This window comes from Rissa tridactyla, chromosome 2, assembly GCF_028500815.1.
Source record: "Rissa tridactyla isolate bRisTri1 chromosome 2, bRisTri1.patW.cur.20221130, whole genome shotgun sequence".
NCBI lineage: Eukaryota > Metazoa > Chordata > Aves > Charadriiformes > Laridae > Rissa > Rissa tridactyla.
In genome coordinates, this window is record NC_071467.1 from 57,322,440 (window position 1) to 57,336,944 (window position 14,505).

The window sequence follows — 14,505 nt, forward strand, 5'->3', positions numbered from 1 at the left end:
TGTGATCTTCTGATCAGAGTTTAGAAGTTCTGGTCATGTTTGCGTTGGGTTTTTTTTAAAGGAACAATAAAAATGGTCGATGTCTACTTTCTGTTTCTCACACCCAAACAAAATGAAAAAGATTTCAATCAGATCTTCCTTGTGGCATTCAGTGTAAGCTACGGGACTATACCAACAGCAGCAAAGCCAAGGGAAGTGATTATTTCCCTTTACTCAGCCCTCATTAAACCATATCTGGAGTACCAGTGCAGATCAGTGACAACTGGAGTTCCTCAGGGGTTTGTATTGGGACCGGTGCTGTTCAACATCTTTCCATGACGTGGACAGTGGGATTGAGTGCACCCTCAGCAAGTTTGCCAATGACACCAAGCTGTGTGGTGTGGTCGATATGATGTAGGGAAGGGATGCCATCCAGAGGGACCTGGCCAGGCTTGAGAGGTGGGCCTGTGCGAACCTCATGAAGTTCAACAAGGCCAAGTGCAAGGTCCTGCACACGGGTTGCAGCAATTCCAATCACAAATACAGATTGGGTGGAGAATGGATTGAGAGCGGCCCTGAGGAGAAAGACTTCAGGGTGTTGGTGGATGAGAAGTTCAACATGAGCTGGCAACGTGTGCTTGCAGACCAGAAAGCCAACCACATCCTGGGCTGCATCAAAAGAAGCATGACCAACAGGTTGAGGGAGGTGATTCTGCCCCTCTACTCCTCTCTCATGAGACCCCACCCAGAGTACCGCATCCAGCTCTGGAGCCCCCAACATAAGAAGGACATGGCCGTGTTGGAGCAGGTCCTTCTAGCAGCCTTCCAGTACCTAAAGGCGGCCTACAGGAAAGCTGGAGGGAGGGGTCTTTATGAGGAAGTATAGTCATGGGACAAGAGTTAACAGTTTTGAATTGAAAGAGGGTAGATTCAGATTAGGTATCAGGAAGAAATTCTTCACTATGAGGGTGGTGAGACACTGGCACAGGTTGCCCAGGGAAGCTGTCAATGCCCCATCCCTGGAAGCGTTCAAGGCCAGGCTGGATGGGGCTTTGAGCAGCCTGGTCTAGTGGGAGGTGTCCTTGCCCATGGCAGGAGGTTGGACCTAAATGATCTTTAAGGTCCCTTCCAACCCAAACTATTATATGATTCTATACCACGTGCAATTTTGTCCCCCTCTCAGGACAATAAATATGTTGATAAACTTCAACAAGTCCCCAAGACAGTCGGAGCGGGAGCTTAAAGTCGCATGAGGAGAGGCTGCAGGACGAGATGCGACAGCTTCAGGGGCACCTCACAGTAGCCCCCTGACACCTAAGGGGAGGTTATAGAAAAGACAGAGCCAGGCTTTTTAAAAAGGTGCATACTGAGAGACAAGGGTCACAAACTGAAGTGGGGAGGATATATGGGTGGAAAGAAAAAACCAAACCAATCACTGTGAGGCTAACTAAGCACTGGAAGAGGTTGTAGACCTCCCCTCTCAGAAACATTCAAAACGCAATGGGAAAAAGCGCTGAGCAATCACGTCTAAATTCCGTGTTGCATTGAGCAGAAGATTGGAGAAGAGACCTCCTGAGGTGCCTTCTGGCCTGGGGATCCTATGAAGAGGGAAACACCAGACAGACTAGAGCCCATCCTGTAATCACCCCAGAAACCTTGCAGGGGAGCGGACAACCTTAACCGCTTCAAAAGAATGTATGAGAAACCCAAACTGAGTAACTATGGAATTACTTGTCCCACAGGGGAACGTCATTCTTTCTCCTCAAAACAGATGCTAGTTTCAACGACTCAGCTATCTCATCCTTCTTGTTTTCTTTTCAACAACTGCTACATTCTTATTTCAGTGTATTTCAACAATGACTAACATGTATTAATTATGCAGGCAGAATACTCTGGTAATGAGACTTTCTTGTTCCTTCCAGTTTGCAATATTGTGTAGCGTTGGAACAATTGTACTACTTTTCCATGTCAAGGACGACAGGAAAACAGCTTCCTCCACAGGGGAAAGAAACAAACAGAATGCCCCCAAATATACTAACAGTAAATACAGGCAGGAAGTAACCTGATATCCTCCTCCTTCTGCAATTCTAGCAATTCCAACAGCTTCATCCTCCAGGGCACAATAATGATCATTTGGGACCTTCTGCCACGTCCTTACCGTTGCCAGTATAACTCATGAACAAGCTGCCAAGTTGTAGGAAACAGAATTTGTGTATTGTCTCTTTTCTGCATTTTAATGTGGACTTCTCCTCTTCCTGTGGGAAGGGATCAACTTAAATGGTTAGGCCAACCTTCATTTCTAGACCCTCAAAAGGGCACAGTGGGGTTATCTACACCCCTCAGTATGTCTGCATGCTATGATAAAAATCTAGATATTAGGAGTGGCTGCCTGAGGCTGCCAGTGGCCTATTTCACATAAGGTTGTTGTATCTTAAAGCAATTTTTGCTTAAAATTGCAGCGGTACAATGAACTGCAAGGATCTTTTTAAACACGCATAAAAAGACTATGCTTATTTTCGCTTTCAGCAAATTAACAAGAAACATATTTGTAGAGGTCTTCAAGCAACTGTGATGCCATATTTGCAGATGACAATGAAAAGCTGTGAGAAACAGGTTTTGATGTTTGTGTACACTAATGGCCACGATGATAGAGTTTGTTGACTCAGTTCAATAAGAACAAATGGCTGACGGGTTAAACACTACAGAAGGGTATTTTACGATACATTATATCAATAAAATTGTATATATACACAGTATTTTTCGTATTATATTTTGCCTGAAGAGTATACACATAGGCATTGTGTTTCAAGGTCAAACAAATCGAAAGATTAGAACTTGGGGAAAAAAGCGGCATTGGGTTGAGGAAGTGTAAAATAGGGTCAGTCTTCTCAGACTAGGGACTTCTCTCATGACAAAGACATCACTTGCAGAAGAGTGATGGAAAACAAACGTCACTGAACACTAACCCTTCCAAGTATTACAGGGCCCACCGTTAAGAGCAACCAGCCATTACAGAAGGAGATTAAGTCAATTATTGGATTTATTTCAAAAGGAGGTGGGAGTACATTTAAGGCTCGTGTGGTACAGAGTAAATATGACTTGTGTGGCTGATGAGGCTTTTCTCCCCCATCCACTGTGTTTTTTCTGTGCTGTACCTTAGGGAATGTGAAGGTCGTTTCACCAGAGAGTAAGGAAACAGTGAAGCTCTGAGCTAAGCTGTACGATCCGCCATGCTAACAAGCACATAAGGAAGACTTTCAAACACAACTACACCCCACGGAAATGACAGGCCCCTCCCAGGGAGCAAGAAGGGAAGTGCATTTTTATAGTAATATGGACACACACATTTTTGCCCAACAAAGATCAAAGGTCCTGACCAATGTACCACACGGCGAGAAGAGCATGAAACCTTAGTAAAAGAAAAAATGTGTCACATTAGGCAAGAAGGAGAAGCTCATTTATCATATAAATAAATCACAAAGAGTTCCTCTAATTAGCAAATGTATGAAAACAGTTAATAAAAAAAAAACAACTTTAAAACCATAGGAGCGGCTTTTGTTCTGTTCTGTTACAAGAAGAAACCTGATCAGATTTCAGAAGAAAACAATCAACAAGGTCAGTGAAAATGTGAACATCAAAGTCTGTATACAGGTTTATAAGAAGCACTGTACTGAAAAGCACAAACTATGGAGATTAAGATCTTCCCAGTTGAAACATATTTTCACAAAGCGACAAACAGACACAGTACCACATTGGGTTTGGTTTTCTTCCTCAATTATACACTGAAATGATGGAAGAAAGCGCTAAACTTGATCATCTTTACCAGAAGCTTTGTTTTTAAGAACAGAAGAATGGCGTTTTATCCAAAGGATTTATTTTTTTAAAAAAGCTCGTTATTGATTTCCTTGCAATTTATAGAAAATAAGCTATGGAAGTGGTATTTATTAATTACATAGCACTATACTGCAAATACACATGCCTAGCATTTAGGTAACAAAAAAGAGAGATGGGTCATACTTCACTGATCTTTGTTCTCTAAATTAAACACCAATTTGACACGTGTTAAATGTCTACAGAAGAAAGAAGGAAGAGAAAGAACCAAAAAGATCATGCAGCTTCTCTGGCTGGTGGCACATGTATCACAATGGAATTTCTTTGACTGACAGCACTACAACCTGAAGAAAACAATATTATAATCTACCGTTCAGAAAAGGTGTAAATATTTCTCTACGATTTTCTACACAGAAACATACAATTATTGCCATCAAAGAAAATGATGTTACCAATGACTCATGCAAAAATGTAGAAAGTAATTATAGAATTATAGAAAGTAATTATAGAATTATAGAAAGTAATTATAGAATTATAGAAAGTAATTATAATTCCATGCTTGCAACTGAAAGTGTGCTCCTTCTAAAAGATGCCCTGTAATACACATATCCCAGAAAGTCTGGTCTCTGACAAAGTTTCAAAAGGTTAAAACATTTAGTTTCTTTTAGGTTGTTGTCTTGTGGAAGTGGATATAAGTATGTATCTGTGTCAAAAAAATGTGGCGTTATTAAGGAATGTAACAGGACAGGTCTTTAAAATTCTAAGCGCTGAGCGAAGGACCGATGAATTGAAACATGTTTTAGCAATCATATTACAGCTATGAATATTGTTTAACAATACTCTCATAGAAGTAGGCCAACAAAATGACAACATGAGCTAATATTTTTTTATGGTAGTAAGAGTTTTCTACATAAATCAGGATTTCTGGAGCCAAATTTCCCTCACTTGCCCTTGGCTTATGAATTAATCTATTCTCAGTGACCAGGAAACTGCTCTTCTGAAAGAATTCATAAAAAGCCACAAATATAGCAAGGGAAGAAAAACACAACACAAACAGGTGCAGCCACCATGCAAACATTTTGCATGTTCCAGACATTTTCCAACATATGAGCACGTATTAAAGCGAAATTAAAAGTATATGTCACTGTACTTGCTTGCTAGAGGTTAGCGGGTGATTTCCTAGACAAGCAGATCAACGATATCACTGATATGTAATGCTGTAATCAGCATCCTGTGATACAGTTGGAGATCTATCAATTTGGAGAAAGGCTTACTTTCAGATTACAAGGTGGGGGGTACACCACCTATCTAATATGTTTCACTGATGGTTCCTTTCTGAGCCTTTCCAACCTCAATCTGCATTTAACAAAAGCTAAACTAAGGTTAAAAGCTACACATATACTTGCAAATTGGAATAAAGGACCGCTAGCAAAAGGAGTTATGAGTTCCTCAAATTACCCAGGAGCTAATTTCTCTAATAGCATGTCTTTCACCAAAACAAACACCAGCATACAGTTCATTGCGTGGTATTAGCACCACTAGGGAAAAGACAGCACTGGTTTAGCATCTCTTTACCCACATAGGGTTTGCGTATCCTTCAGCACAGTGAGAATCCAGAACACACCCCCTTATCTGTTAAGGAAATAATTTTCAGTCTCCCATGCAACTTCTGAACAAGGAGCAGGACTGACCCTCACTCTAATACCACTTAAACACTTCAGTTTTAAGTTATGGCTCTGTCAAGCTACATTAACAAATCAGTGGCTTGGAAACAGTAGACAGAGTATGTAATGTCTGCAGTCCCGTGCTTCGTAGTATTTTGCCAAAAAGGGAGCGATTAGTGTATCGCTCACAAACACACCGACTCACTTCTTTAAATTTTACTTCATTTCCAAAAGAGCTTCCAAACTGAAGACTATATGAATGAGCTCGGAGAAGCAGCGCTACGCTGCACTCCTAATGATTCAAATTGTAAAAGTATGGTGTTCCAAAACTCTTTATTTATGGGGAAGGCAGATTTACATAATCCTCATCCCTTTCTCTTCAGACCTGGACAATTGATAGGAAACTCAGAGCTGTTAATTTCTACAGTTAATCTTAACGGTTGATTTTATGCCTTGCAAATGTTTTTCTAAAGCGTTAGAGTAAACAGAACACTAGACTGTTGTTGATTTAAGTGATTATACATACTTTTTCCCATCCAAAGGATTATTTACTAAGGCAACAAACTGAAAACGAATTAAAGAGTACTCCTTTTTATTCACGGCAGAGTTCACCCACGGAATTCATTGCTACAGGATATTATCAAAGCTAACACTGCTGCTCATAATTAAAGATGTAAAAGAAATTAAGATACGGAATAGCAACCTTAATGTGACGTTCATGTTTTACAACCACCTACTTGAGACGGGAAATGGACAGGTAAGACTCTCAGGAGAGAAGTGCATTAATTCAACCACATCCTGAAGGTAATACATCAAAGGACATGCTTCGAACAAATGCACCAAAATAAAGATATTATATAATTCAACTTGTGGACTTTTTTTTTTTTTAATATTCAAAATCTTAAGCTGGTTTATCTGACAAAATAACCCCCAGTATACCAGTTTCTGCCAGTACACTCATATTCCTGCCAGCAACACCTGCACTTTTTCTGAAAACTTCTTATCTGCACGCTGGCAGCTTCTGACCTGCTCAGCTTCAGAGACCTGTCAAGACGACAGCACGAAGACCTGTGATCACCACAAAAGTAATGTTACAGCAAACTTTTACCCCTGGAAAAAAAAGCTGGATTGATTTAGTTACAAATACTGATCGATTTGCTGCAGCACAGAAAAAAACAAACCAACCCCAAAGACCCGCTATACAGCCTTTTACTAGCTTAGCAAGTCGTACTTCAGCATCTTTAGAACCGCATAAAGATATTACAAAGGCTTGTACAATCTACTTGACTACAGAGACTCCTTCACTAATTAACAATTGCTAACATAGTTCTTCATGACAGAAAGCAAACAGGCCGTTTCTTAGAGTGCTGCAGTCCGACGTGAGAAAGCAGTTGCTGATGTTCTTCAAGTACAACATTATCCTCGAAATAAGACACTGCAGCTTCACAAGGGCTAGCATTTCAACACGAAAAGAGAAAAGAGATGTCAAGAAGAAAAGACGGAGTGCAAACATCCAGGAGCGTTACACGGATGTGAAAAAGATTTTACTGTTATGAAGGGGCACATCATTTGAAGTCCCTCTCAGACGCGATCCGTTTAATATTGCCTTCCAAGAGTCCTTCTAGCACCACCAGCCATTCTGAAGTTGGTCTGCTTTTGACAGCATTTGCAACTCCAACAGACATGCTGGTAAAGCTGCACCACGAAATTATTTTAGTGCTTAGTGGTTAAAATCGTTGCACTCTGTCCCCCCAGCCTGCTGTCTAAGAATTTTTGTTTCCCACATTTCTGGGCTTCTAGGAAATTACCTGAAATCAAAGAGCACTGTGGCTATACATGTACAGGTGCAAGAAGAGTACCATTCTTCTCCTTGACATCCCTCAGAAAAAATGAGTTACCTGTTCCCAAAACACACAACAGTTCTGTCATTTCATGCTATGATTTGACTGCTCCGATTAAAAAACCAGATCTACAGCTCAGTGTTCTACCTGTAGTTTAAAAGACCGAAAGGGAATTCCACACGTGACATGACTTGCAACCGATACCCGTGAACTCCAGCACTACAAACAAAGCATCCAAACGCTTTCCGGTTCCTACAGTCACCAGGCCAGTTGTCCACTTTCTCCAAGTAACTCTCTCCAATCGACTGCCTCCCACTGATTTCCATTCCCAAGTTCAATACTGCCTGTGGAACGAGTTACCTTCCGGGCAAGCCCTAAGCCCTGCAAATGTATAGGTTCTGGCTTTATCTCATCTTCACCATTAAGCGGATTCAAACCCCTTAACAGAACGGTTCGGATAAATAAGCAGAGGTGGTAAGAACTTAAGGGGAGACGTTTTATTCCCATTTTTTGTAGGATGCCTCTTTAAATAGAGTTTCCCAGCCTGTGTGCTAGGGGGAAGCAGAGGCAGTCAACCTGAGATGGCTATTACAGAAGAGATGGAGCACCCTGCCTGCAGGCGACTGCTGCCTCCCCGCTCTCTCCAAAACACTTTTCTCTGGATCTTAATTGACCTAAGATGGAAGCCACAGAGACTGAAATGACATTTGCTTTCTGCGCACAAGAAAAATCTAACCCTATGCCTACGAGCCTGGAAAATGTTGCTCCAGCAAGGCTGTATATATTTCTTCCCCTTGACACCTTTCACCTGCTCCCATTGAACTAGGAAAAACTTCCTTTAATAAAAGAAGCCAGATAAATTTCTAAAGCATTTGAAGAGGGGAAGGAAACCTAACAGCCATTTTAGGATCTCTTGTGCAAACTGGCATCCAAGTTTGTTTTGTGGGTTTTTTTAGCATGCTACCCATTAAGGGGTTCCTAGACTTTTTGTTGCTGTGACTAACATTTTTATGAGTGTTTTGGGACAACAACAGAGTTTTAAAACATAACGGGAAGTCTCTGTGAATCTCCCTCATGCTGGTCCCTATCATTCTTCTCAGTACATCACGATAAATATTCCCCAGTGCCACTATAATGACAAAAAAGAAAAAAGTTTAACCTTCCTTTGCCTTCTTTTCAGTAACTAACCAATTTTAGAGCATACCAAGCAGCGCTCTCACTGACTATCGTGAAATTCGTTTCAACTTTAAGAATATGTCAGAGGTTTTTAGTGAGTATGTATACACACACATCCACACGTGTGTACTGTTACTGTCACATGCAATGTCACTACGCAAATTGCCCTCTCGTCCGAACCGTCCTGCAGCACAATTTGCTTTGTCATCACCTTGACATCACCTGCACAGACGGGCACATAAAAATCATTCAGTCGCCTGAAAACCGCAACAAAATGTCGTATTTTACCATCATTTTTGAACAGTTATCTCCAGTGAAATCAATGACAAGTACCCAAAAAACTAATAATCCAAGCACGGCATGGTTCACTGCCTCCACAGACTTGCCTTAATATTACAGAGTCGTCCAACTTTATCTATAGAAAACGTGACTAGCAATAGTTTAACACATCAAAACATATAGGGAGGTATTGGATTCTGAAACACTCTTTAAAACACATGATTTTAACAGCATTTTAATACCTGCTAATGTAGTAATGCAGATATTTCCCCTCCAAAGTTTTCAACAATACTAGTTAATTTGGGGATAAAAGTCAAAGAGCAGCCAAGCCTGTTGGAATCTACCTTTTCCTTGCAAGGCAGAACAAGGACCTCAGTCCCTCCGAGGAACTTGCAACAACTGAATATACCTGGTTTTGAAAATACTCTGTATGCTTTAAAAAAAATATTCTCTGTAGCACATTGTTTATATCCTGAAGAGATGATCGCTCTGATTCATTCAGTATCATTCTGATGAATCACAGTCACTGAAAGGAGAAATAAAAGCAACTCCCGCTATTTGCCAGGAGTTCAAAGACTTGGCTTGAAGAAACAAGTAAAAACTTCCGACTAACATCTGAACTCTGTCACCTACAAAACCTCTGAAGTATTTTCTTTTTACCTGCCATCACTTACCAAACACTGATACCTGTGCTCACCCTCTCAAAAAAAAAAAAAAAAACCAAACACCAAACCAAACAAAAAAAAAGCAACAAAAAACCCCCAACTTTCTAGAAGTTCCTACAATTCTTACTTCAGAGTCAAAATTCAGGAGTTCAGAAAGCAAGTGTAACTTGTCGGAAGCACTCGGGCCAGGCAGCTACTTCACTGAAGCTTCTTTGCTGGTAACACACAAGCCAGCAGCATCAGTCAAAAAACCAGAGAAAGCTGTTCTCTCTAAGCATTTTTTTTTCCCCCAGCATCCCATTTGAAAATAATAATATTTTGCTTAAAAGAAAATTAATGAATTGTGTGTGAAGTAAAACAATTGGAAGCAGAATAATTAAAAATTGTTATGAAGTGATGTAAACCGCAGCTTTGTGGTTCAAGTTTTTATAAACCAAAGAAAGCAATTAGCAAAAGATTGTTCTGATGCCTTATGTCAGAGAGACAAATCACGTTTTGCATGTTTCAAGTTCAGATGAGTTATGAAAAGAGACAGGTTCACGCCAGGGCTCAAACTTTAAAAAAACAAAACACAAAAAGCCCGCTTCCCACCTCCAGTGCCAAAAGCTCCCTCTCCTCCATTTTAGTATTTGTTTTTTCACCATTGTACTACTATGATACAGGAAAATACCACATTGCAGTAATCTCACTAAAAAAAAAAAAAAAAAAAAAAAAAAAGAACAACAAATCCAATTCTCTCTGGTTTACTGCAGAACACAAGACTTCATTTTCAAGGAAGTTTCACATTACTCTGAGTTATCGTTTAAGCTCCAGGTTCGCAACAGACTGAACATAAGATTTTATCATGAAAATAACATGATGGTGGATCAACTTTGAAGTCATAAGCCCACAGTCAGCTTTTCAATCTCCAAAGTCTTTCGTTTTACGCATGTTAAATTTCCTGTCTTCAGCAGACGCTCAAGACACGTCATTCTTGAGCTATAAATGGATACATCTAGGCTTACCTGCACAAGATTACACTCTTCAGTGCTACAGATCTGATCCTAAAAAATTCTTATAAGGAATTGTGTTATCTCAGTTACGTGGTCCTAATCAATGCTTGGAAAGTACTTCATACGAGCAAAGATAACTAGCGTTAGTATTAAATTTTACTTGCTTTTAAAAAAAAGTATATTATTATACTATAAAGTATACTAAAGTATGAAGGATTTAAAGCATTAACCATTTCTAAAGTATTTAAAGAAATCATCTTTCAGCTTAGCGGACGCATTATTTTTAACAAGTTTGCCACAGCTGCCATAGTCCTCCACACACCTCGTCAGGGCTCTCCAACCTTGTTACTTTCTACTCTTAGAAACAGAAAAGCAAATCATACCACGATGAGAAACTAGAGTAACCTACCTAGCATTTTAAAATCACACACACAGAGATTCTGAACCAAAAGAACAACTCTGCATTTCCACCCTTTTGGCACTGCCGGACGCATTTACTGCTCAGACAGGGGCAGGAGACACAAGGCATCACTCTGCATCCTCGTGGCAGCTTTTCAGCTGCGGATGTAACCTCACCGTAAGTCATACAAAAAACATCACCCTGATATATGAACTCTAAAAAGCCTTTTTCCAGAAGCCCACAAAACACTTTCTTGATGCCTTGGAAAGGAGGAGAGCATTGGCTCAGAGATAACTCAGGTGCGTATGGAAGAGAAGTGGAGAAGTGAAGCAGCCTGAACTAGGTTTCACCCCAGTGAGGGCTCTGCTAACAGCTTGTAGAGGGGAAAAGAACAACACCTAGAGACACAGTAAATTAAGCTAAGAGAAAAGATGTTTGTTCATTTACTGATTCCTCTCTCAAATCCAACTGAATAAGATCACTGGGTCCAAAACCAAAAGCTCCGCAGCAGGATTTCTTTTTCATACTCAATACGGGAAGTCCCTCCTTCAGGTTTTATGTTTCGATTAACCTTCAATTAATAAGATTTATGACCATAAGCAATTCATGACAACATCAGTTCTCATCTGTGGAGATACTACTGCAATGCGAAAATACCTCTGCATTACTAAATATCAGGAACCAGGACAGCAAAACAGTTTTATCTGACTTGTTTTGATACAGAAAGAGTTTGGCAAGAACCAGAGTGAGCACCTGAAAGAACAATACCAGCACTATTCCAGTATCACAGCTATATATTATGTTATTAGGAATAGTATAAACAAATTCCACCTGAACACGACCTATCTTCTAGAATTTTCCCTTCTCCCCACGTGTCTTTTCAGCAAAATCATCCTCATCCATAACCCAACAATCTTTCACAAGACTAAAGAAAACATTGACGGAGCCCAACAGGTTTCAAACAAGGGGTGCCCTGTACCCAGCACTGAAAGACCTGCCTGGTACCACCACCCCTTGGCCTCGAGGGCAACCTGCTGCCAGCCACATCCACCACCACCCAGCTCCTCCACACACAGCATTCCCACAAACCACCAAGGCACTGACACCAGATTGCACAGGGATGACCTCAAAGCAGGCGGGGGCCCTCACCTGCTGCCATGGGCCTGGGGAAATACGGCCTCCCCAGACCCAGCGGTGGCCATCAAGCGCAGGGCTAGGCACCTGCAGGGGGACCACAGGCTTTGGAAGGCGCAGAAAGCGGGTGTAAGCACTGGTGATGGGCTGGAAAGCTGCCTCCATCTCACCCTTCGTACAACCCCGCTAACAGCACTCACCACACCACCTCAACCAAAGCAACGGGGGGAAAAGCGCATTTTCACTGCCAGTCCATGAAAACAAATGGGGCTGCACACCACGGGGCACCAGGGAGCGGCCTGGGTCCCGCACGCCTCTGGCGGGGCTGAGGATAGGGTCCGCGTCCTCATTCCCGGAGAAGTCGGAGGCAGTGGAGGGCACCTGGATCGAGAGCGTCTGCGACCTTCAGGCACGGCAGAGGGAAGATGCCGAGATCGAGCGGCGTTGGCCAGGCCACCACGGGGCTTGTCAAGGGCAAAGCCCTGGGAAGTCTGCGTGTTTCGGGGGGCCGCTGGGCAGCCGTGTCCTGGGAGGCCAGGAAGGGGACCGGGAAGGGGCTGGCGGCGGCCGGGACCGTCCCGGCAGCCCCGCGGCGGCCGCGCAAAGTACAGCCGGCACCGCTCCGCCGCCCGCGGAGGATGCGCGGCGCGGGGCTGAACGCCGAGGGGTTTCTTTCCGCGCCCTGCGGGGAGTGGGCACCATCCCCGACCCCCGCTTTCCCTCCTCCCGCCCCGCAGGCCCCCACCGCCCCGCCAGGCACCAGCCCCGGCCGCGCCGCCCTCCGCAACCGCGGCTTTCGAGGCGAGCCCGTCGTCCTACCGACCTAACGAGCGATCGTTGCTTCTTCAGACTTTTATTTTCAAACTGTGCGGAGGGCACGGATTAATATTAACATATTCACCCACGGCTGGACACCGCAGTCCTCCATCCAAAAATAATTCCCTTCTTGGATGGCCGCCTGCTGAGTAACGCGATTTAATAAACTGAAATTTCTCTCTCAAAAGGAGAAAAATCTCCCTCCTGAAAAACCTCCGTAAATTAGAGAGCCGCTCCTTCCGAAACACGCTCACTCCTCGCTTTTACAAAGTACCCCCGAGCCCCCAACAAGGCAGATGAACCAAAATGCCCGGAGGGCTGAATCCTCCTCTCTCTCACGCCTTCCCCGAGAGTGCGGGGCGACGCGGGGCACGGGAACCAGCGGCAGTTTTTCCTGAGCGAGGAACCGCGGAGCCCCGCACTCCGCTGCGCGCCCCGCCGCTGCGGCAGCGAGCGGAGCCCCCGCCACACGTGCGAACCCCGCACCCCCAGGGCGGACAGCAACAAAAAAACCCGCCTAATAACAACAAATACGTAAGAAAAAAGGGTGAGCTGCGAAGTTTAAAAGTTTCTTGGGGAAACAGAGGAACGCGGGAGCAGCCGCGAGGAAGGAGAGCGCAGCATCCCCCAACCCGTGCGGCGAGGACGGTCCGGCGGCCCCCGGGACGCGCAACCCACCGACGGAGGGAGGGAGGGAGGTAGGGACGTACCGGCAGTCAGGCACACGGGCAGGAGCAGCCGGAAGGTGAGCCCGCACACCACCTCGGTGGCCATCGCGGCGGGGCGGGGGTCGCGGCCGGCCGGCCGGCCGGAGAGCCGTCCCTCTCTGCGCGCCGCCACCTCCGCTTTTAGATCCGCCCGTGCGCGGAGCCGCCGCGCCGGCGGAGCATCGCCCGTCCCCCCGCCTCGCCTCGCCTCCGCCGCGCCGCCTCACGCCTCCCGCCGCATCCCGGCGGCTGCCCGTGCCACCAGCGCCTCGCCGCGCCGCGCCCCCCGGGCCGGGGCACGCACACACACACACACGCCCGCCCCCTCGGGGCTCCCCCCACCGCCCTCCGCCGGCAGCGCGGAGCGGAGCAGGCAGCCCCCCAGCTCCGCCGCTCCCGGGTCGGCCCAGCCGGCGGCAGCCCCGCGCCCCGCCCCGCCGCCAGGGGGCCGGGCGCTCGCTGCCTGCTCCTGCCCCCCCCCCCAACCCCCCTTGGGACCGTCCTGCCACCGCGCTGTCGCCCCCCCCCCGTTCTGCACTTAGAGCTTTCCCGTTTTCCTTAACCCTTCTTTTCGTGTTGGTCTTTGGGTGTTTTTTTTTACTGGAATATATATATTTTTTTTTAACCTGATTTTTTAAAAATTACTATTATTTTTCACTGAATTTTTTGTTGGTTTATTTTGTGTTGTTTGTTGTTTGGTTTTTTTTTTCCTGGAGCGGACAACCAGTTTTCTCCAATTGCTTCATTTCCCGGCCCAGGTTTCAGCAGCGCGTTTTGGTCCACTAGAAAGTTGTCGCCTGGAAAAAAAAAAAAAAAGAAAAAAAGAAAAAAAAGAAAAAAGTAGATCTGCGGTGGCTGGAATGTGTTTGACTTTTCTGGAAAGCTATTTTACCCGTTAAAATATGGTGCTGGTTAGAAAGGGCTCTGGGTTTAAAGGGGCAGTTTCAAGGCTCAGCTGGTGCATCCCTGGTGCGAGCGCTGGATAAACCTAATAGTTTGGGTTGAAATGGTGATGCTGTAA

The 14,505-nt window shown here is 44.4% G+C and overlaps 1 protein-coding gene across 7 annotated transcripts in view; it reads right to left on the reverse strand.

The window, feature by feature from the left end:
* Positions 1-13,757, reverse strand: part of PIEZO2 (piezo type mechanosensitive ion channel component 2) — a 320,464-nt gene extending 306,707 nt beyond the window's left edge. For all 7 annotated transcript variants that reach the window (XM_054192479.1, XM_054192473.1, XM_054192475.1 and 4 more), the window contains exon 1: positions 13,488-13,757. In XM_054192479.1, the coding sequence (XP_054048454.1) occupies positions 13,488-13,551 (64 nt within the window). In that variant the 5' untranslated portion in view covers positions 13,552-13,757. The remainder of the gene's footprint in view (positions 1-13,487) is intronic.
* Between the last annotated feature and the right edge of the window lie 748 nt (positions 13,758-14,505).